The 20,711-nt window shown below is 45.9% G+C and overlaps 1 protein-coding gene across 1 annotated transcript in view; it reads right to left on the bottom strand.

Annotated features, from left to right (window-relative positions):
- The window catches only part of DEPDC5 (DEP domain containing 5), a 131,059-nt gene that overhangs the window by 16,705 nt on the left and 93,643 nt on the right, over positions 1-20,711 (bottom strand). The window contains exons 30-34 of the mRNA XM_012660414.1: positions 9,161-9,315; positions 6,235-6,312; positions 5,595-5,727; positions 3,760-3,868; positions 2,241-2,468 (exon numbers count right to left, since the gene is read on the bottom strand). Of these exons, the coding sequence (XP_012515868.1) occupies positions 2,241-2,468; positions 3,760-3,868; positions 5,595-5,727; positions 6,235-6,312; positions 9,161-9,315 (703 nt within the window). The remainder of the gene's footprint in view (positions 1-2,240; positions 2,469-3,759; positions 3,869-5,594; positions 5,728-6,234; positions 6,313-9,160; positions 9,316-20,711) is intronic.

Below are 20,711 nucleotides of genomic sequence, written 5' to 3'. Positions count from 1 at the left end.
AAAGCCTCTCAGGTTTTGCTGAGCTCTCTTAATTTTGGCTCCTTATTGGAATCCTTCCTTATAAGACAGTGGTTCTCAACTGGGGGCAATTTTACAACCTCCAGGGGACATGCGGCAATGTCAGGAGACATTATGTCACACTAGGGTGTGCTACTGGCATCCAGGGGGTAGAGACCGGGGATGCTGCTAAACATCCTACAATGCACAGAATAGCCCCCCACAACAAAGAATGATCTGGCTCAAAATGTCTGTACTGCTGAGGTTGAGAAACTCTGCTCTAAGGTTTTCTACACTCTGCAGGAGAAGATTCGTATTAAAATAATTCCTTTTACCAAAGACTTTCAAGAAATGGAAGAATTATAGTTACCTCCCCACCTTGAAAGGACCAAAACTTAAAAGATTTATTTTGCAAAACATTTTGCTAAAATATGTTAGTACACCTGCTGCCATTAGGTGCCCCTAATTCTCTGCTTCTAATCTGGGGTATTAGTGAGGGACCTATAACCAAACTGGTAAGACCTCAGTAAATAGGCTCTATGTGCTGATCCAAGGGTCTTTCACCACAAGGAGGTGACACTTGGATTTGTGGCATTTATTTGGGTTCTTCAGAAACCTTTTTGCTTTTTTCACCTCTCAGGTAAATAAAGTGTCACCATACACGATCCCATATTTATTTAAAGTAACTCACTGTATTTTTGTCTCACAAAATGACCTCAAAGAGAGTGGTAGGGTTGAATTTTCAACTCTCTCTTTAGTATGTATCTGAAATCACCTAGCTTTTGGGCATAGCTTCTTGCTCCTCAGAGAAGATGAAAATCCTTAGCTTTAAAATGTGGCTACTAAAAATAAGCTTGATTTAGTGGGGAAAATGGTGTCAAGCTTAGTTTCTTGACAAGCTTCCCATGTGCAGTCCAATGCTATAAATGAATAACGCTGTACTTATTGAGTTCTTCTGCTTGTTCTATTTGTAATAGATTTTCCTGACTCCACCTTCATTGTTAGAGTATTGCTTTTTGCTTCCCACTGGTATCAGAGTACCCGCCCTTTTATTTGCTGTTTCTAGTAGGCCCTTCGTGGCATAAAATGCACGAGCTTGCTGCTCGCTATTCCAGGTGCTCCAAGGTCTTTGGTCTCAAGCCCTTGGTGGTGTTCTAGGTGGTTTAGGCTGCTGGAAGTGAGCACCCCAGGATACCAGGGAGTATGTGGTTTCCAAGACCTCAAGGAGGTAGAGAGTTAGAAATGCAACAAAAGAGAGAAGGGTAAGTCACAACTGCCTGGGTGAAAGGAGGAAGAGCTGCCCTTTTCACGGTTCCACCCCTCCACTTCTCACATACCGCGCTAGGTGACACTGGAGTGAAGGTATAAGGGGAGGTCACAGCCACACCCAGGGCCAAGTGAATCTGAGGCTCTGGAAACTGTAATGACTATTAACATTTTCATCTACCAACTAGATAAGAATTCCAGTTAGCTGGGCATTTATATAGGCAAATGAAGCAGAATTTGGAATTTCACTGGAGTTTGGTCTACATTATGTTTGTTTCCTTCCCGCCAGAGGTTTTTTGGGGTCTCTCTAACCTGCCCTTGAGATAAATCCCATGGTGCTTTGCCCATGGACTGTATTTTCTAAAGACACTCACATTTCAACCCATCAGTCCTCCAGGGTCCCCCAGGGTAGACTTCCCCGTTTCCTATCAGAGGTCACACCATCTTTCAACAAGCAGGTATTCATCCCATCTTAGAGCTTAGAACCGTGGAAAGGACAGGAAGAGTTCCAGTTTACAACCCTTGACATGGTAAGCACATTGGGAAGGGAGGGAGGAGGGGAGGTTTCTGCCCAGCATGAATGTCTGGAATGGATGACCTTTTAGGTTCCTTCATCTTCTGAGATCCTAAGACGCTATAGTTCTAAGAAAGGCCTCTGGCAGGAACTAAATATCTGCAATGGGCACCAGCTCACATCCCCTGTATCCCAAGGGCCTCTTGGGAAAAGTGGCCACAATTTTTTCTTTCCTCTCCGAGCAGTTTTGGCATCGTGCTCTGACGTGAGAGGTGCTAAATACTATTGGTTGGGATAATAATGAAGCCACTCGGCCAGTGGAAGTTCGCACAGGAGCCCACAGTGCTGACAGCCACAGTGGCTCTAATCCCGGTTCATGCGGTCTCATTCCCTTGGCTGGCTGCCACCCTCCCGCAGCCACCCACCAGCATATCCCCAGACCTTGTCCAGATCAGGCATCTACCTAACAGCGCGGCTGCCTGGCTCCGTCCTCCAAAACTGCGGCTGAAGGAGCTGTGCCTGCTTGCATAGGAGGCTGGCCGGCTAGGCAGCCAGGGCAGAAGGAAGGCAGGAATCTCGGAGTGCAGGAGCTCTTCTGCCACAAAGGCTACCTCAAACCACTTACGCTGGAAGCTGGCGAAGTCGTCTACCCCTGCTGTGTGCCAGGAGGCGGCAGGCTGCTGCATGGCCACTGGGAAAGGCAGAGGGGAGAGAAGGAGTCCTCAGCACAAATGCCTTTTCTCTTACTGATGTATGTCACAACATGATAAGCCTTGAAAACATACGTGAAGTAAAGGGAGCCAGACACAAAAGGCCACAAAGCATATGATTCCATTTATATGAAAAGCCCCGAATAGGCAAATCTTTGAGACAGAAAGCACATTAGTGGATGTGGGGGCAGGAAGAGAAGGAGCTGGGAGGCGACTGCTAATGGATATAGGGTTTCTTTTTGGGGTGATGGAAATGGTCTGGAACCAGATCGAGGTGATGGCTGGTGAATGTACTAATTGCCTCTATTCATTTTCAAGTGGTTAATTTTATGTTATAGGAACTTTACTTCAATTTAAAAAAACATTTTATCCTTAGTTTCACATCTTTCATTTGAGAGTATATAACAGTAACCTGGTATTTTTCAGCTGGAAGGTAAAATAGGTATCTACCAGTCAAACTCAGAATTTAAGGGAAAAAGTGTTGATGGACATACTAATGGCTACGGGGAAAAAAAAAACCCACACAGGTGCACTTTCAACATGTCCTTAGACAGAGAGCACAGTGAGTGGCACTAGCTGCTTCGTCTCAGATATGATTGCTTAAACCCAGAGATGGAGAAGCCATTTGCCTACAGAATGTGTGTCACTTCCGGCCAAGGTCCCCACGTGCTCTGGGTGCACTACAGACACTGGTCTGAATCCTGGGTGCCTCCAGAGTTATGCGAGCCAGCTCTGACCATGCTAGAAATTGTTCCCCTCTGGGAATTACTTTTTCTCATTTTTTTAAAGAAAACAATACCTAAAATATGTCTGGGAAAACTTGCTAGGACGTGATAGTCTTCCAGGGGAAAGGAATGGAGTCTGGAGACCCAGCAAGTGAAAACTGCTATTAATCACAGATTGGAGCCGCTGGTGTTATAACCAGAACCACCTGCACGGAGTGGGGGTGGAAGTGAGGGCTGGGGTGCTATAATTAAACACAGCTACCAAAAAAATGACTCGTGGGAATTTCCTCACACTAGGTCTCTTGGCCTCTTTGGGGTTTATCTTCCATCCACAGTGTCCTCACCAGGCACATACCGTAGAGCTTGAGAAACCTTTGTCACTCTGGCTATGCTTAAATTAAACACAAATGTTCAAGGAAGTTGACAGCTCTGACAACTTGGAACACAAAGTCACACATGGAGCTCAAGAAGCACTGTCATGGGAAAGAGCAAGTCGCCAAGAAAAACGTCCACCCCCGTGGGCAACCGCATGCGCCTCGGCTCTGACCTCGGTCTGGCTCTTTGTCCACTACTATCTTGTAGAAATAGAAGCCATAGATGAAGTTCCGCCAGGCTTCGCCAGATGCGTGTGTGATGAGCTGCTCTTCCAGCATTTTCTAGGAGAGACATTGAAACGCTGAAATTCCTGCAGAGGGACATCTTAAGGGGGCATCCCTCCATCATGCACTGGAGTCAATGGAGCGAAAGGAGCACTAAGGAGACCCTCCCCCCCGATTAGACATGTGCCTCGTGTAAGTTACATTATAAAATGTAGCCTCATATTATGTCATCAAATATTTCAAACATGCAGAAAAGCATAAAGAAAATCCAGGTATACTACTATTCTGCTTTAATAAATTTACCATTTTGTTATACTGACTCAGGATCTTTTTATTTAAAAAAAAATCATATGGACTCTCCCAAGTCCCATTCCTCTTCTTCTCTCCCCCAATATAAATGGTTAGTATAATATTCTCATGCACATTTTTAGCAATTTTATCATACAGACATGTATTGATAGAAAATGAGGTATTCTTATGGAATTTTAAATAAAGAGCATAATACTATACATCACTTTGTAAATTGGTTTTTCAGTCTACATTATGCTTCTGAGACTTATCCATGTTGATACATGTACCTCCAGCTCATTCATTTTAACTGCTATAGTAGCATTTCATTGCTGTTTTTAGAGACAGGGTCTTGCTTTGTTGCCCAGGCTGGAGTGCAATGGAATAATCATAGCTCACTGTAACCTTCAACTCCTGGGATTAAGTGATCCTCCCACCTCAGTCTCCTGAGTAGGTGGAACTACAGGCATGCACCACCACGCCTGGCTAACTTTTTTATTTTTTATAGTGACGGGGTCTTGCTATGTTGACCAGGCTGCTCTCAAACTCCTGGCCTCAAGTGATCCTCCTGCCTCGGCCTCCCAGAGTGCTGGGATTACAGGTGTGAGCCACCACATCCAGCCACATTTCATTGTTTGAATAAGGAAAATAGTATTCTCAGGGAGGTGAGAGTATATAAAGTTACCAGGCAAAGACGAATCAAAACAGCACATCAAGATACTCAAAGAGAGTATTGAGGATCACATGCTTATTCAAATCAGTTACTGATTTTACATTTCTATGATGATAACCCAGCTGGTCAGCAAACAGTATTGATTTATTTCCAGTGGGGGCCTCTGTACAGACAGAACGGTGGGAACTGGCTGAGTCAACTCAATCTTTCCCATTCCTCTCCTCACTATTCCAGTTCTTAACAGTGTAAGTAAATCTGGCAAGTGTGGTACTAAGTGCCTACCACGTACCAAGCAACATGCCAGGCACTAGAATGGATGTTAAGAGGTAGTCCCACCCTCCAGGAGCTGGTTTAGGCAGGAGACAAATGAGATACACAGACAGATTCTTCATTCTGTTGTGTCCAGGGCTCTGACAGAGTAAGTACAGGGTGCCAGAAGGCCCCTGGGGCAGAGCCTTGAATCCAGCTTTGAGTCTTGAATAAAGCAGACACTGACCAGAGGAAATTGGGGGCTTGAGGTCAGAGGGAGAGAATGCTCTGAAAATCTTTCACAGAGATTTCTCCAAGGTTTGTAAGTGCGCAGATCCCATACAGAACATTTCAGTTCAGACAATAAATTCTACCAGATTTTTAAGTCAAGATATAGTGTGTTTTGAAGCAAGACTTTTTCTTTCAATTCCAGACAGGCCTTAAACTTATTAAAAACAGATTCTCACCCCACGTGCAGATCTCATTTCTGGAAAGGGTGACAGCTTCTGAGACAGGGCCTGGTCCCATGGGGGCCTGAGCAGACAGTCTGCAGGCCCTGCCTTGCTGCCTCACCTGCATGATGTCGATGGCCATGGCCTGCGTCTGGACCCCCTCCACGTGGTTCACCAGCCAGTGCACCACCTCGGCACTGATGAAGCAGTACGGTGAGAGGCCCTTCTGTTCAGAGAGCAACTGGACTCCTGTCCTGGGTTCCAACACGGGGAGCAGGGAATGTGTGTGTCCAGTGGCAACAAGCAGAAAAAAGGATGAAAAAGAAGGGATTCCCACTAACACATTTAACATCTGAAATAAAGACCCCCATGAAGCAATTTCTCTATGCTACTTCTGGACCCAGAGAAATAACCATGGCAGGACAGAAGAAGGTGTTACAGGGTGAAAAGGAGGAAGGGGAGGAGAAGGGACTGACATTTAAAGAACGCTAGAACTTGCAGGCATTACATTAGGTCCTTTGCATAATTATTTCATTTAATCCTTACACCAACCCTGTGCCTTAACCACTTTTTTTAAAATCTCATTTTATAAACAAGGTAACAGAGGGTCAGAGAGGTCAAGTCACTTGCCCAAGGTCTCAAAGCTGGTGAGCAGCAGAGTCAGGTATGAATCCGCCAAACCACACTGCCAGAGCATTGCCATGACAGGGGCCCTTGGAAGCCTCCTGATCCTACGCTCACATATGGGACGAGCTACTTACGAGGGGTGCTTCATGGCTTCTAGGATCTCCGTCAGGGTGGAGGATGACGTCAGGGAGCTTGCTGCCGGCTGCTGAGAGCTGTGATACAGAGCGTCTGGTCAGCAAAGCAAGAGGACACACACACAGTTGGGAGCACGAATATCGGAATACTCTACTTCTTACAGAGCAGGAAACCAGGACAATGTTGACACCGAAGGCATTCAAGCGAATTCTGGACAGCTACATCCTGGGGATATCTCACAGGGGGTTTTCTACTTCTAAAGTGTACACATTAAAAAAATAAAAATAATTCAAAGTAGTTTTGTATCTGAACTTACCCTTAGTGAGTATCTCCCCTTTAAATGGCCCACCTGTTTCCAAGAAATCTCCCTGGACTTCTCTGGTTTTTCCCCAAGGGCCTCTCCCAAGTAGCTTCATTTACTCTTTTCTTTTTTTGAGACAGAGTCTCACTCTCTTGCCTGGGCTAGAGTGCTGTGGCATCATCCTAGCTCACAGCAACCTCAAATTCCTGGGTTCAAGTGATCCTCCTGCCTCAGCCTCCCAAGTAACTGGGACTACAGACACGCGCCACCATGCCCAGCTAATTTTTTCTATTTTTAGTTGTTTGGCCAATTTCTTTCTATTTTTAGTAGAGATGGGGTCTCGCTCTTGCTCAGGCTGGTCTCGAACTCCTGAGCTCAAGCAATCCTCCTGTCTCGGCCTCCCAGAGTGCTAGGATTACAGGCATGAGCCACCGTGCCTGGCCCATTTCATTTATTCTTGACCAGAGAGTGTGAGGTAATACAGTAAGAGCACAGGGGACAGAATCCCAGTGTCATCGTTACCTAGCCATAGGGCCTCTAGCTTTTCTTGGCCTGAAAGATGCGGATGATGCTATTCCTCTCTTTCAGGGTTGTTGTGAGGCTAATGTTTCTATAATACTGAGCTTAAGATCGATATCCACGAAACCGCAAATGGTAAACAATACTAAACATAACAACGAATAACATCAACCCTCTGAAACTCAGATTGGTTAAAGGAACTGGTGAAGGTCAAACAGCCAGGAAATGTCAGGATCTGGATTTGAATCCAGGTCAGCCTCACTCCAAAGCCCAGATCTTGCCATCCACCTGGCCAAGCTCTTCCTCAATGGTGTGATAGTCCCTTAAAACAAGCTTAATCCTCAGCAGGTGAGTGGCCACCCACCATACCAAACTGGGCCAGTTCTGGGGTTTATCTGGAAGCTCCTCAAGTTCTTTAAACCATTCTCTTTTCTCAGCCCTGGATTTCTCTTCCTGTCTGGAGGGTCCAGGACTCAACTGTAGCATTTCAGAATCTCAGGATTAGAAAAAGCCTTGAGGCTGAGCACGGTGGTTCATGCCTGTAATCTTAGCACTCTGGGAGGCCGAGGCAGGAGGATTGCTTGAGGTCAGGAGTTCGAGACCAGCCTGAGCAAGAGCGAGACCCCGTCTCTACTAAAAATAGAAAAAATTAGCCAGTCAACTATTTAATTATAAAAAAAAAAAAAAGAAAGAAAAAGACGTTAAAGACCCTTGAAGTGATTTTCCTTCCAGTCCAGGGAGATATCTGTGTGGACATCTTCAATGGCAGAGAACTCAGCTCCTCTAAATGCAGTCACCTACTTTTATTTATTTATTTATTTTTGAGACAGAGTCTGACTCTGTGGCCCAGGCTAGAGTGCTGTGGTGTCAGCCTAGCTTACAGCAACCTCAAACTCCTGTGCTCGAGTGATTCTCTCGCCTCGGACTCCCAGGGTGCTAGGATTACAGGAGAGAGCCACCATGCCCGGCCAACACAGCCCCTTTTCATGCAGCAGTACCTAGACCCAGTAAGTTCTTTATTATGAATTGGAATCTGTTCTCTGTAATTTTTTTAGTCACTGGTCCTTATTCTATCTGCCAAGTTATTTTTGATCTTCTCACTTCCGGCCTAAACATCCCTGGTTTCTCTTTTCCCCCAAAAGCAGAAGAAAACCTGCTGTTCTACCCTTGTAAGCAACGAGGAAGCAGATAAATGCACTCCTGTCCTGTGCACTGGGCATCCTCTCCAATCTGCTCCACAGCCAGAGCCAAAAAGCCAGCCAGGCTTGATGGGGATATGGGCCTGAGAGAAGACGAGAGTGGAGCAGTCCAGGCCTGCTCCTGCTTCTGAACTGATTGTCACCTCTCCTGGCCAGAACAAATAAGCTGCGGCGGATGAGGCACAGGTAAAACCAGCACAGAATTTATGACATAAAGGTGACTCCTGACAGAGGCCAGTCAGGTGAGCAGCCCCAGAGAACCTTCTGCTCCCAGGGAAAGGGGTGCAAAAGTCAAATTTCTTAGATCATTTAGCCAAGGGCTGCTCAGTCAGTAGAGTAAAGCAACAAGAACAGATTGGGCAGAATTATTCTTAAGCAAACACAGCTGGGAAGGAAATAAAAGAGAAGTTTTTCAGAATTGACAATGGCATGAAAAGCTGGTGCACTTGCTCAAGCAAACGAGGTACAGGCAGCTTCTTTTTCCTTCGGATACCAAGGAATAGGAAAAGAACAGCCATGTTCAGCCTCCATTAGTAATTCATTCACTGTTCATTCATCTCCTTACTGACTGCAGGCTATCATGTACAAGGCATCACGCCACCGACACCATGGTGAACAGGACAGACTTGGTCTTGGTCCTCTTCCTGAAGCCCTGTTCTCCTGCACAGTGCCTGACACTTCCCTACATCTCTGTGGAACCTCTTAGCTATCCTGTGAGGAAGGCAAGACACAGATCATTTGCCCCATCACATAGGTGTGGATAAGGACTGACTTGCCCAGAGTCCCACATAATCAGTGGCAGAGTCGGAACTTGGCCCAGAGTTTTGGACTCCCAGCCTCTGCATCCTTTGAGGTTAGATTGCCCCCACTCCCCAGGAGCATGAGTTCAACCATTCTGTGTCTCACCTGTTGTCACTGGAGTTTGCGGAGGAGAAGCCCTGTTCTCCTACGTTCTGGGAATTCCCAAAGGACTGGCTGTTGCCTCTGTCCACAGACTGGCCTGTGCTTACCCCCAAACTGGTGCCATCCAACATCGGAGGGACTGGTTGTTCCACAGACATCTGTAGGAGATTTAAAAATTAATACTTAGATCTAAAAATAACCAACAGGGAAACATAGTAAATAAGCTGTACTGGTTTATCCATTCAACAAGCATTTACAAAAAATAAATCAATAACAACTAATACCAAAAAAAAAATCTTTAATTAATTAAAGCTACCTACATAAATGGTTCTTTCCATTCCTCTCATGCTCAGTCCCCACTGGTCCCTGATGGAAGAGCTAAAGGAGTCCAGACTATACCCACTCAGGCGTACGCTGTCTTCTATCAGAGCAACTGGGAATTCCCACCCTCCAAACCAAGGCAGATAAGAGGTCACCACTCACAGTAAATCCCCAGGACCAAAGAAATCACTTCAGCATTGGACTCAAACCACAAGATTTACACTAAAGAAAAATCTCCATAGAAAGAGCAGAGAAGTCAGAATCATTCCTTATGTGACTGGGAGGAGGAGAGGGAGAACACATGTGCAGACAAATGGGTGAACAACACAAGGGGCATCCTCTCTCTACCATGACATACCTTTCCCACCTTAATCCTCCTTTCCTGTACCTGTCAGTGGTACAGTCTTCCAAATGCCCAGGGTTGAGCCTCAGAGGCATCAGACAGCTCTCCCGCTTCGCATCTAAAGAGAGTCCTAGTCCCGTGGCTGCCGCTCTGCAGATTCACATGCGTCTCTCAGCCATGCCTGTACTTCCTCTGGTCAAGGAGGGCTCTAACGGTCTCCTCACTGGCCTGCAATTGCAGCCTCTCCCCTGAAAACCCTACTTGCAAGCCACCTCCATTCATATCTTCCTAAGGAACAGTTCCAATTCCACCACTCTGTTACTCTGAAATCTTTCAAGTCTCCCCATGAGCTACCACACTAAAAATCAACTCTCAGGGCACTAAGGTCCCATACAACATTACCCTGACCTGTGATCTCACTGCAGTGCCCACCATTCACCTATGGGTACCTTTCCAGCCTTCCAGCCATATCAAACCCTGCAAGTATAATCTATGTGACTTGTTACCCGGGGGTTCTCTTCCCTACAACCACCAGCTAAAAATCCGTCAGTCCTTGAAATACAATGACCACAGGAGGAATCACGAATGCGAGACGCTTCAAGGTAAACGGACCTTCCTAAGAATTGGACCTCCACAGTGATGGGAACTGCTTCTGGAAGCAGCTGTGCCTTTTCTAGCAGCAAGAGGCTCCTAGGACAGCCTAGGCCTGTTAGGAAGCTGTGCAGGAACTCATGGGTGGTTTGGATGGTCTCTGACACCTCACCCAACTCTGAAAGTTGAGGACTACAGACAAAGTAGACACTCAGTCCCTGCACCTTGGATTAACTCATTTGACTGGTGTCATGCTTCGTCTGGGTTGATTAGAAATATGTAAGGGATAAAAATACAAAATAAAACTTTAGGCACAGCCTCAATAACAAATGTCCTTCTCATCAATAAGTTCCACCAATGGATCAAAAGACTTAGAGCCAAGATGTGGAAACAACCCAAACATTAACAGATAGATGAATGGACAAACAAAATGTGGTGTATACACACACACACACACACACACACACACAATGGGCTATTATTCAGTATTTAAAAAAAAAAAAAGGAAATTCAGACACATCCTACAACATGATAAAACCTTGAGGACATTATACTAAGTGAAATAAGCCAGATACAAAAGGACAAATACTGTATGATTCCACAGTATGTGAGGTATATGAGGTCCCTAGAGTAGTCGAATTCATAGAGACAGAAAGTAGAATGGCAGTTGCCAGGGCCTGGGGATAGGGGATGGGGAGTTGGTGTTTAACAGGCACAGAGTTTCTGTTTGGGCTGATGAAAAGGTTCTGGAGATAGATGGTGGTGGTGGTGGTCGTGGTTGCACAGCACTGTGGATGTGCTTAATGCCACTGAACTATACACTGAAATGAGGTTGTGCAGAGACAGAAGAGCCCAACATGCTTTGAGTTTAGAGTGGAGAGAATATGGCATCTGCTGGGGAGAGAGAAAGAGGGATTCAGAGACCTTGAGGGCAGTTTTGGACAACGGTCAGAGGTTGGTGGCAGGAGGTACCGTTAACCCCTGATCTGCAGACAAGTGTGCACATCAGTCTGGCAGTTACTTGTGTTATCCTTCAAACTTTTGCCAGGTTGGAGAGACTGATGACATCAGAGGCTTCCAACCTTCCTGATTGGAAGGACCCGACTCCGGGGGTGCCTGGCAGCACAGTGGACAACAGCATCGTCGCAGAGCTTGTCTCCACTCCTGACTTCTCCCCAGTTTGGAGAAGAGATAACAGGCTTGGGTTCAACCAGAGCCCAGAAGAAGGTTTTGGACGGAAGAGGTTCTGGGTTCCACAGAAGAGAAGAAAGAGCTTGGGAGAAATCATGGCCAGCTATCAACTGGACTCTTAGTCTGAGGTCAGAGCCCCCAGCGCAGCACCTCAGGGTACTACCCGCTGGAGGTAGTGGTGGATGACCAATGTCCAAGACCATCAGCCCCTGGGGTAGATCCCAGCTCCCTGCCTTAGTCCCCTGGCTTGAAAAGGAAGAGGGAGTGGTCGTCGGATTCCAAGGATGAGGAATTGGAGGAGGACTGGTGGTCTCTGAGCTTAAGGACATCTGGGTCGTGGAGTTGCCACGTGGGCTCAAGACGAAACTGAAGAAGCAGCGAGTATCATCAGTGCTTCCCGAGCACCATGAGGTCTTCACCAGGATGTTTAAGGATCCTGTCATTAAACAATTCCTGGCCTGGGACAAAAAATCTGAGGATATCTGAAAAAGTAAGGTTGTACTGTTCCAACACATAGCCTTGGACAGGGCAGGGCTTTCTAACCTACAGTTCCACTTCTCTCTCCCTCTGCGTATCTCCAACGGGATGCTCCCACAGTCCTGACCATTTTAGGACTTGTCAACATCTCCCTTCTGGGGCCTGGTGGTCTCCTGCAGAGTGAACGCATGGTCCTGCTGGGGATCCTTTGGCATCTGAGCCCTTGGCATAGTTCTGTTCTGGACATTGCCTCTTTGGTTGTCGCCACCCTGAGCTCCTGGCCTCTCTCCTCTCAACTCTCTGAAACTGCCCTTTGCTGCAGCTCAGTAAAGATCCTCCTAACACCAGCCATCTAAAACACATTCCCTCCAGAGATACCAGCAGAGCTCGCCATCCTGGGAGCATCGTGGACCTCGTTTCCTCTGACTTCTTGGATTTGTAACCGACCTTTAGATACATCCCACAACCCCACCCAAATGAGCATGGTCACCCAACACAGGGGTCTCTTCTTTGAGCAGCAACCCCTGTCCCCATGTTGTTCTTCTTCCACAAGGGACCTCTCTATTACTGCTTTTACTCTCTTTCCATCAGTATCTCCTGTCTATGGTCATAGCCTATTTAGCTGGGCTGGCCTCTTCTCCTGGCAATACCAACAAATTCATTTCTTCATAGCACTCCACCTGGCCAATGACATGGAGGAGGACAACTAGGCCCCTAAACAAGCCATTTTTTCATTCCTCTATGGGAAGAGCCTCTTCCAGCGTCCCCCATTCCCCAAACTGTGGTACCAATTCATCCACTCCATGGGCTGGAGGACTAGAGTTTCCCGGGAAGAATGTGAAGAGATCCAGGCTTATGATCCAGACCTCTGGGCATGGGGCTGAGATGGCACCCTCATTCCCTAGAGCTCCAGGGACTGTGGAGGCCTGAGGCTGTCGGCCTGAGGGAAGATCACTGGGCCCAGGGAAGAAGCAGAACCTGCTTTTCAGCTGTTTCTAATATGCTACAAAGTCTAAACTTTGCATTTTTGTTTTAATTAATATATGTTTTTCATTTCTGGAATTTCTATTTGGCTCTTTTTCAACTATTCTAGATTCATCTTTTTAAAAAAATATATCCTATTCCCTACAGATATTTTTAAGCCTTTCTTTATACATGGTAAATATAGTCGAGTCTGATAATTCCAACATCTGAAGTCCCCTCAGATCTGTTTCTGCTGTCTGCTATTTCCACTGTTTTTACTGGTGCCATTCCCACCAAGAGAGCCCCACAGTGTTCATTTCCCACAATCTCATCAGTTCTGATATTATCCAACTTTAATCTTTGCCAATTGATAGGTGAAATAAATGTTACCTCATTTTTTATTCGTAAAAAAAAAAAAATCCATCAGTCTTGAAGGGCCGTTGCAAACATTGCTTTCTTAGCAAAATGTTTTCCGAGATCCACTCTGCCACAGCCCCCAAGGAGAACCATCTTTCTTTCTACTTTAGACCTTTGTGAACCTCTGCTGGTAGCTGCCAGGTTTTGCCTCACGTAAGGGCATTGTATCTACCTCATTTCCTTTAAGGGTTCTAGAGGCAGAACTACGACTTGCTCACCTGGAGTCCCTGCAGCATCTATCAAAGGTTGCACCTCACAGCAAATATTGGGAGAGAATTACTAAGCCTTCTAGAGAACTTCTGGAAAAGTATAAGGCTCCTAGTCCCTCTTAACTTGAGGTTCTTAGGTACTTCCAGAATAGGGCCTTATGTTATCAGATATTTTGTTAGATGATATAAAAATTGATTTCTAAAACAAGACTTCTCCAACTTGGCACCATTGCCATTTGGGGTCAGATACGTGGATATGTTTGTTGTGGAGAGCTGTCCTGTGCATTGTGGGATGGTGAGCAGCATCCCTGGCTTCCACCCACCAGATGCCAGTAATATCTCACCTGTCATCTCCCTTCCCCAACTTGTGACAAATAAAAATGTCTCCAGATATAACCAAATGTTCCTTGGGGGTGAAACTGCCCCTGGTTCTCATAGAACCATTTTGCTCTCCTGTGGAAGGCTCAATGATTTATAAAAAAAGGGCCACATAGGCTTTGCTGGCACCATAAACACACAAAGAAATGCAGCAAGAAGCAGCTTGCAATTACCAATCACCATCTGTCCCTAACCAGAAAGGCTCAGGAACAGGTAACATGCTCTAAATTTAAATTAGAATAAGCTGAGAGAGTCAAGACCCAGCTCTTATAAGAGTGGCTCTTAGGGATGGGAGTGGTGGCTCATGTCTGTAATCTCAGCATTCTGGGAGGCAGAGGCGGGAGGATCGCTTGAGGCCAGGAGTTTGAGATCAGCCTGAACAAGAGCAAGACCTCATCTCTAAAAAAATAGAAAAATTAGCCAGGAGTAGTGACATGGGCCTATAGTCCCAGCTACTTAGGAGGCTGAGGCAGGAGGATGGCTTAAGCCCAGGAGTTGGAGGTTATGGTGAGCGATGATGACACCACTGCACTCTACCCAGAAGACAGAGCAAAAAAAACAGTTGCTCTTAGGCCCTGCCTTTTAGACTTCTGTAGTGCGGTTCCCTCATCTACTGCACTCTGAGAATTGCTCTACTAGCCTAAACTGAGGGACGTTACCAGAAACTTACATGACTCCTGCAGTTTTATTTTGGTAATGGTGTGGTTAAGGAGTTGTCCTCTAGCTCAGGAGTTGGCAAACATTTTCTGTAAGGGACCAGCTAGTAAATATTTTAGGCTTTGTGGGCCATATGGTCTCCATCACAACTACGCAACTCCGCAGGAGAAAGTAGGAAAGGAGCCATTGACAATATGTAAATGAATGGGCATGGCTGTGTTCCAATAAAACTTTATTTGTAAAAGTAAAAGTGGGCCAGATTTGCCCATAGTTTCCTGACCCCTGCTCTATTATCACACAATATCTGTCTTTTAAGAGGCTGCACAAAAAGGTATTTTGCTCAGATCTTAATACCAGGAAAAGATATGCTTTTCCTAAGGAATTGGTTTGTCTTTACCTTGTGATCACTCTGAATCTTGGAGCAGACGTTTCCCACTTTTCTTTGGCTACCAGAAGTTCAGAGCTGATTTTTAACACTTTACAATGCCTCATATTATGTCCTATCTTATTTTCTCTTTTCCTGAATTTCCCCCATCTAGTCACATTTTTATTCTGGGGGTTGCATTTACTTCCACAATCTACCTGAAGTAACTTTCTGGAATAAGACCAGTGGTAAACAAACAGAAAAGGAAGGCTGGATGGTCAGAATGGCAGATGTCACATGTAGATGCCTGGCAAAGAGCCAAGCAGAGGGAGGTGCCTGGTCTATGATGCATTTCATCTTAAGAACTTCATCCAAAATGTTCTTGTAGAAGGATTCCTTTTAACATATGTAGATACTACCCCCTCCTCTTTAGAGTGGGCTAGACTTAGTGACTTTCCTCCAAGGAATAGAGTATAAAAAGGGAAAATGAGTAACTTCATAGCAGAGACAGCTGACAAATACACCACCAATCAAGTGATGAAGGTTACCATCACTAGTGATGTCATGCAGATCTCAATGTACTCCCTCATATGATGTGATGAGAAAGGCATTTCACCTCTGAGGCGTTCTTTTTAAAAACCCATAACTCTAATGTACCCATGAGAAAAATATCAGACAAACCCATATTTGTTTTGTTTTCTTTTTTTTGAGACAGGATCTCGCTCCGTTGCCTGGGCTCTACTGCAGCAGCATCATTATAGCTCACTGCAACCTCGAACTCCTGGGCTCAAGCGATCCTCCTGCCTCAGCCTCCCAAGCAGCAGGGACTACAGGTACTCGCCACCATGCCTAACTAATTTCATTTTACTTTTTGTACAGACAGGGTCTCACTATGTTGCCCAGGCTGGTCTTGAACTCCTGGCCTCAAGTGATCCTCCTGCCTTGGCTTCCCAAAGTGCTGGGATTACAGGCGTGAGCCACCACACCCAGCAGGTGTTTAGTTATTTAAAAACAAAAAAACACTCAGCAGCAGCACCAATCCAATCCCCAGTCTCTCCCCGCTTTCCAGGACCCCTGTGGGAAAAGGTGAGGGAGGGAACCCTGTCACAGGTGCCTCTGAGATTAGCACCATCCACAACAGGCGCCCCCACACGCCTTTCCTCCCTTGTGCCTATCACAGCCCTACTTTCTCATGCTGGAGGATAACTGGCCACCAGGAGCAGCCAGGTCTGCCAGCCCAGCTCTCCAGCCGTGCCCAGAGGCTGGTGGAGACAATACCCTGCTTTGTCTTACCTGGAGTCAAAAGGCCTAAGTGGTGGTCCTACTTTCTAGTAACCAGCTCCTTCCAGGCAGCAAAGGGACCCAGGACAGAATCCCATGTACCCTGCAGAGCAGGACAGCTTGGAAATAACTCCCAGACCCACAGCCTGAATGTTCTCCAAGGTTTATGATATCAGGAAAGGGGACTATCATCCCAAATCGAAACCCTCTCCCTGCCCTCATGCAGCTTTCCATCTGGAGGTGGGGAGGAGAAAAAAGGCATTAAGTCATATTCATAAGGGGTTTCATTCATCCCTGTATCTCCCACAGGACTCGGCACAGCCCTGTACCTGGTAGGTGCTCAGGATTTGCTATCTCAGTTGATCTGAATTTTTCTCCACAGGTACAGCTTCCTTCCTCCACATGTCCTTCCACCTGTCCTGCGGGTTATTTATATTTTTGTATCTCACATCACTCCAAAAAATGTGAGGGCACCAATAAATGGACATATAATAAGATTAAATACATGAGAAAACCCAGTAAAAAGACAAAAAGGGTAGGAGAAGTGTGGAATTATAGTCTAAGTACTTTTTTGATCTTAACGACATGTTAGATGTCTACAGCTGTGCAGTGCAATACGGTAGCTCCTAGCTGTAAAAGGCTATTTAAATATAAATTATTCACAATAAAAAATTCAGTTCCTCAATCATACCCAGCCACACTTCAAATGTTCAACAGGTACCTGTGACTAGGGGCTATTGTGTTGGACAGTGCAGACAGAGAACATTTCCATCATTGCAGAAAGTTCTGTTGGATAGCACTGGTCTAGAGAGAAGGCTGAACACAAAAAAGCATGTACACGGGCCTGTAGATAATACACAGTAGCACATCTGGCTGAGTATTAAAGGGGGAAAAGGCTGCAGGCTGCTCTGTGGCCACGTGACTATTGATTGCCAGACAGGAGCCCAGACCCAACATCTACTTATTTTACAACACAACACAGAAACCTGGATTTTTGCATAAAATCTCCTGATTTTTAAATATTTCCAATCAATTCAAGATTTTTAAAAACACAGCAAGGCTGAATACATTTTGGGGACATTTGTGACCAGACTGAACATCCTTCAGGTGAGCCACCCTGATCCTTGCAGAAGTTTTGCACGCAGAGCATGAGCCTGATTGACATCAGAGGGTTTAGGTTAGGGCAGAGGTTGATTAGTGGGTCCCTGGGGTCTTCTGGAGGGACTGAACCCCTAGGGATACAAGCCTTTTGTTCATTCGTGTCTCCAAAGAAAGAAAACAGAGTAAAGGACAAAAAGTCCACTTTTAGATACATCGCCTGAGACTCCCCAGAAAACACCCTCCACAATCCCACGAGCACACTAAAAACTGCCGCCCTAAATAGATGTGGCCTCCAAAGTGAATCCTGCAGAACCCAGTGTCTCTGGGGCCATACAGGGCACAACTGTCTAGGGCTGTGAGTCAGCTCCTCCCCTCTCCCCCCACATACTTAAACCAGAACGGTTACACGTTTGAGTTATATTTCAGGGTTTGGTATAAATTATCAATCGGCGGAAAAGGGTCCCATTGTTTAAAATAAACCTTTTTGTGTCTGTCTTCCCCATCAATATCTCAGAGGCAGTGTTTATGGAACACCTCCTAAGTCCCAGGGGCTGAGCTAGTTCACAAAACTGACATGGCAGCTGCCCTCTTGGAGCTTATAGTCCCATGGGGAAGATGAGCATTAATTACATCTACTCACACAAATGCAAAGTAGAACTGTGAGGAGTGCTGGGAAAAGAGGCACTGGAGCTACGTTAAGTCCATGACATGGAATCTGACTAGATGAGTAGGAATTAACTAAGCACAGTCAGTGCAGGGGAAGAGCTTGTGCCCGAGCAGGGCGTTAGGAGGAAACCTGGTACCTCCAGAGGTCGCTGGAGTGCAAGAGGGAAGAAGAGGATGGCAGAAGATGAGGCTGGAGAGGGAAGCAGGGACCCTGATTGCACAGGATCTTTCAGGCCATTGTAAGGATTTCAGCCTTTATCCTAAAGGAAAGAAAGCCCCTGGAAAGGTTTAATTGGGGTGACATAATTAGATTTCATTTTAAAATGGGACCCTGGCGGCAGGGTGGAAAACAGACTGCAGAGGGCCAGGATGGCGGGAGGGAAACCACGCAGGAGGTAAGAAAGGGTCTCGTGGACTGGGGGGTGTGGTGGTAGAGATGGAGACGTCTGGAGACATTTAACAGGCAGATCCACCCAGAAGTGCTGGGCTGGGCTGCTGAGAGCCAGGCCTCCTTGTGAAAGTAACTGCTGGGGGAGTCAGGAGGTGGAGGGAGAGGAGAGACCCCAATGTGGCTCAGGCCTCACGTGCCAGCAGCCTCGCTTGACCACCATGTCCCTTCGGGCTCCAAGCTGCAGACAGAACATATCCTGAGGCTGACTTCTGAGGAAAGTCTCATTACCAAGTGTTTCTCACGACCTTCAATTCTTACGTAAGTTCGTGATGAGAAAAATCAATTTCCAGAGAACAGGATGTAGAGAAGAAAACTGTGTGAATCTGTTCTAGTTATCAGACAGAGTGACACGTTCATTATCATCAAGATAATGAATTGGAGGCACACAGGACCATTTTGTAAGACTGGTGCACCATCCTGTTACCTGGAACCCTCTGTGCACTGCTGTCTGTTTTAGTCTTACTGGCACTTCCTTCCCTCAGCAGAATCAGAGTCCAGGGTGATGATGTCCGCCCAGCCTCAGGCCAACAAGAACCCTTTGTCAGCAGAGAGCTGTTCTGAGGGCAAAAATCACAGGAAACACCTTTGCAACTCAGCCAGAGCTGGAGGATTTGTCTCCTTTCCAAGGTCCAACAGGGTCTTCACAGAATTTCAGAGCTAGAAGGGCTAGGAGAGGTCACCTAGTCCAAGCCCATTTCTATACATACATTCAAGCTTGTTCACTAGTTTGTGCCCCTATCCTCCCTGCCTCCCTCCCCTTTTCTCTTCCCCGCCACTGACACGCAGATTCAAGTACGGAGAATTACTATGTGCCAGGGTCTGGCTGACCACAAAGACACTTTCTCCTTTTGCTCTCACAGCAACCCTATCGGGAGAACACAACTGTGAGTCCCATTCTAGATGAGAAACCCAAGGTTGGCAGCAGCTAGTGCAGCTGCCAAAGGGTTCATGACCAGTCCCATGAAGTGGCAGGCAGCCTGACGCCAGAGCCTACACTCTGACAGTCTTTTAACACACCACGTAGCCCCTTTGTCTAAAGGGCTCACTATACACATCTTTGTACTTTCTGGTGCTGGATTAGGGTGGAGAGAAGCAGCAGCAGAAATAGCGGGTAGGCACTAATAAACAGATATGCTTCGAATTAACATTATAATCTGGCATTGCAGTAACACCAATTCTAATCACGGCTAGTGTTTACCGTGTACCCACCACATACCAAGCACCCCACTATTCATTCACATATATCATTCCAGCCACATATGTGATTAGAAGTGTGTTACTTAATTTCCAAATAAAGCGGGTTTTCTAGTTATACTTTGTCACTGGCATGTAACTTAACTGCACTGCGGTCAGAAATTTGCTCTGTGATTTCATTCCCTTGACATTTGTTGAGAAACGTATTATTTCTAACCCTCAGAACAACCCTACAAAGAAATTATTTTTATTTCCTTTTACAAATGCGGAAACTGAGGTTCAGAAGGTTAACTGATGTGCCTAAAGCAGCTCCCTGGAACAGTGCTGAAGCCAAGATTTGAAAGCAGCCATCTGACTCCACTGGCCCCTTTCCTCTGTTCTATGCTGCATGTTGGTTTTATTTTATTTCTCTTTTTTCTTTTTTTGTTGTTGTTTTTATTTTTTTTGTTTGTTTTTTTCTATGTTGCATGTTACAAAACAAAGCCAATTTTGTTATGTATTTTTACCACAATAAATAATAAAGCAAACATAAACAAAGAAGTGCAATTTAATTTTGTGTATGTATAGAGAGCTTCCTTATTAGCTCAGATATGAGTTGAGATAAAAATTTGGCTTTTTTTGTGTGTGAGAGAGACAGGGTCTCACTCTGTCACCTGGGCTAGAGTACAGCAGTATCATCATAGCTCACTGCAACCTTAAACTCCTAGGCTCCAGCAATCCTCCCGCCTCAGCCTCCTGAGCAGCTGGGACTATAAGCCTGCGCCACTATGCCTGGCTCATTTTTCTATATTTTTGTAGAGACAGGGTCTCAATTGTGCTCAGGCTGGTCTCTAACTCCTGGCTTTAAGCAATCCTCCTGGCTCAGCCTCCCAAAGTGCTATGATTATAGGCATGAGCCACCAGGCCTGGCCAAAATTTTTAAAAATTTATATGTCTTTTTTTTTTTTTTT

The sequence above is a fragment of the Propithecus coquereli genome, unplaced genomic scaffold (genome assembly GCF_000956105.1).
Source record: "Propithecus coquereli isolate 6110/MARCELLA unplaced genomic scaffold, Pcoq_1.0 Scaffold665, whole genome shotgun sequence".
Classification (NCBI taxonomy): Eukaryota; Metazoa; Chordata; class Mammalia; order Primates; family Indriidae; genus Propithecus; species Propithecus coquereli.
Note: the sequence above shows the minus strand (reverse complement) of the source record. Positions and strands in the feature narration are given on the sequence as shown.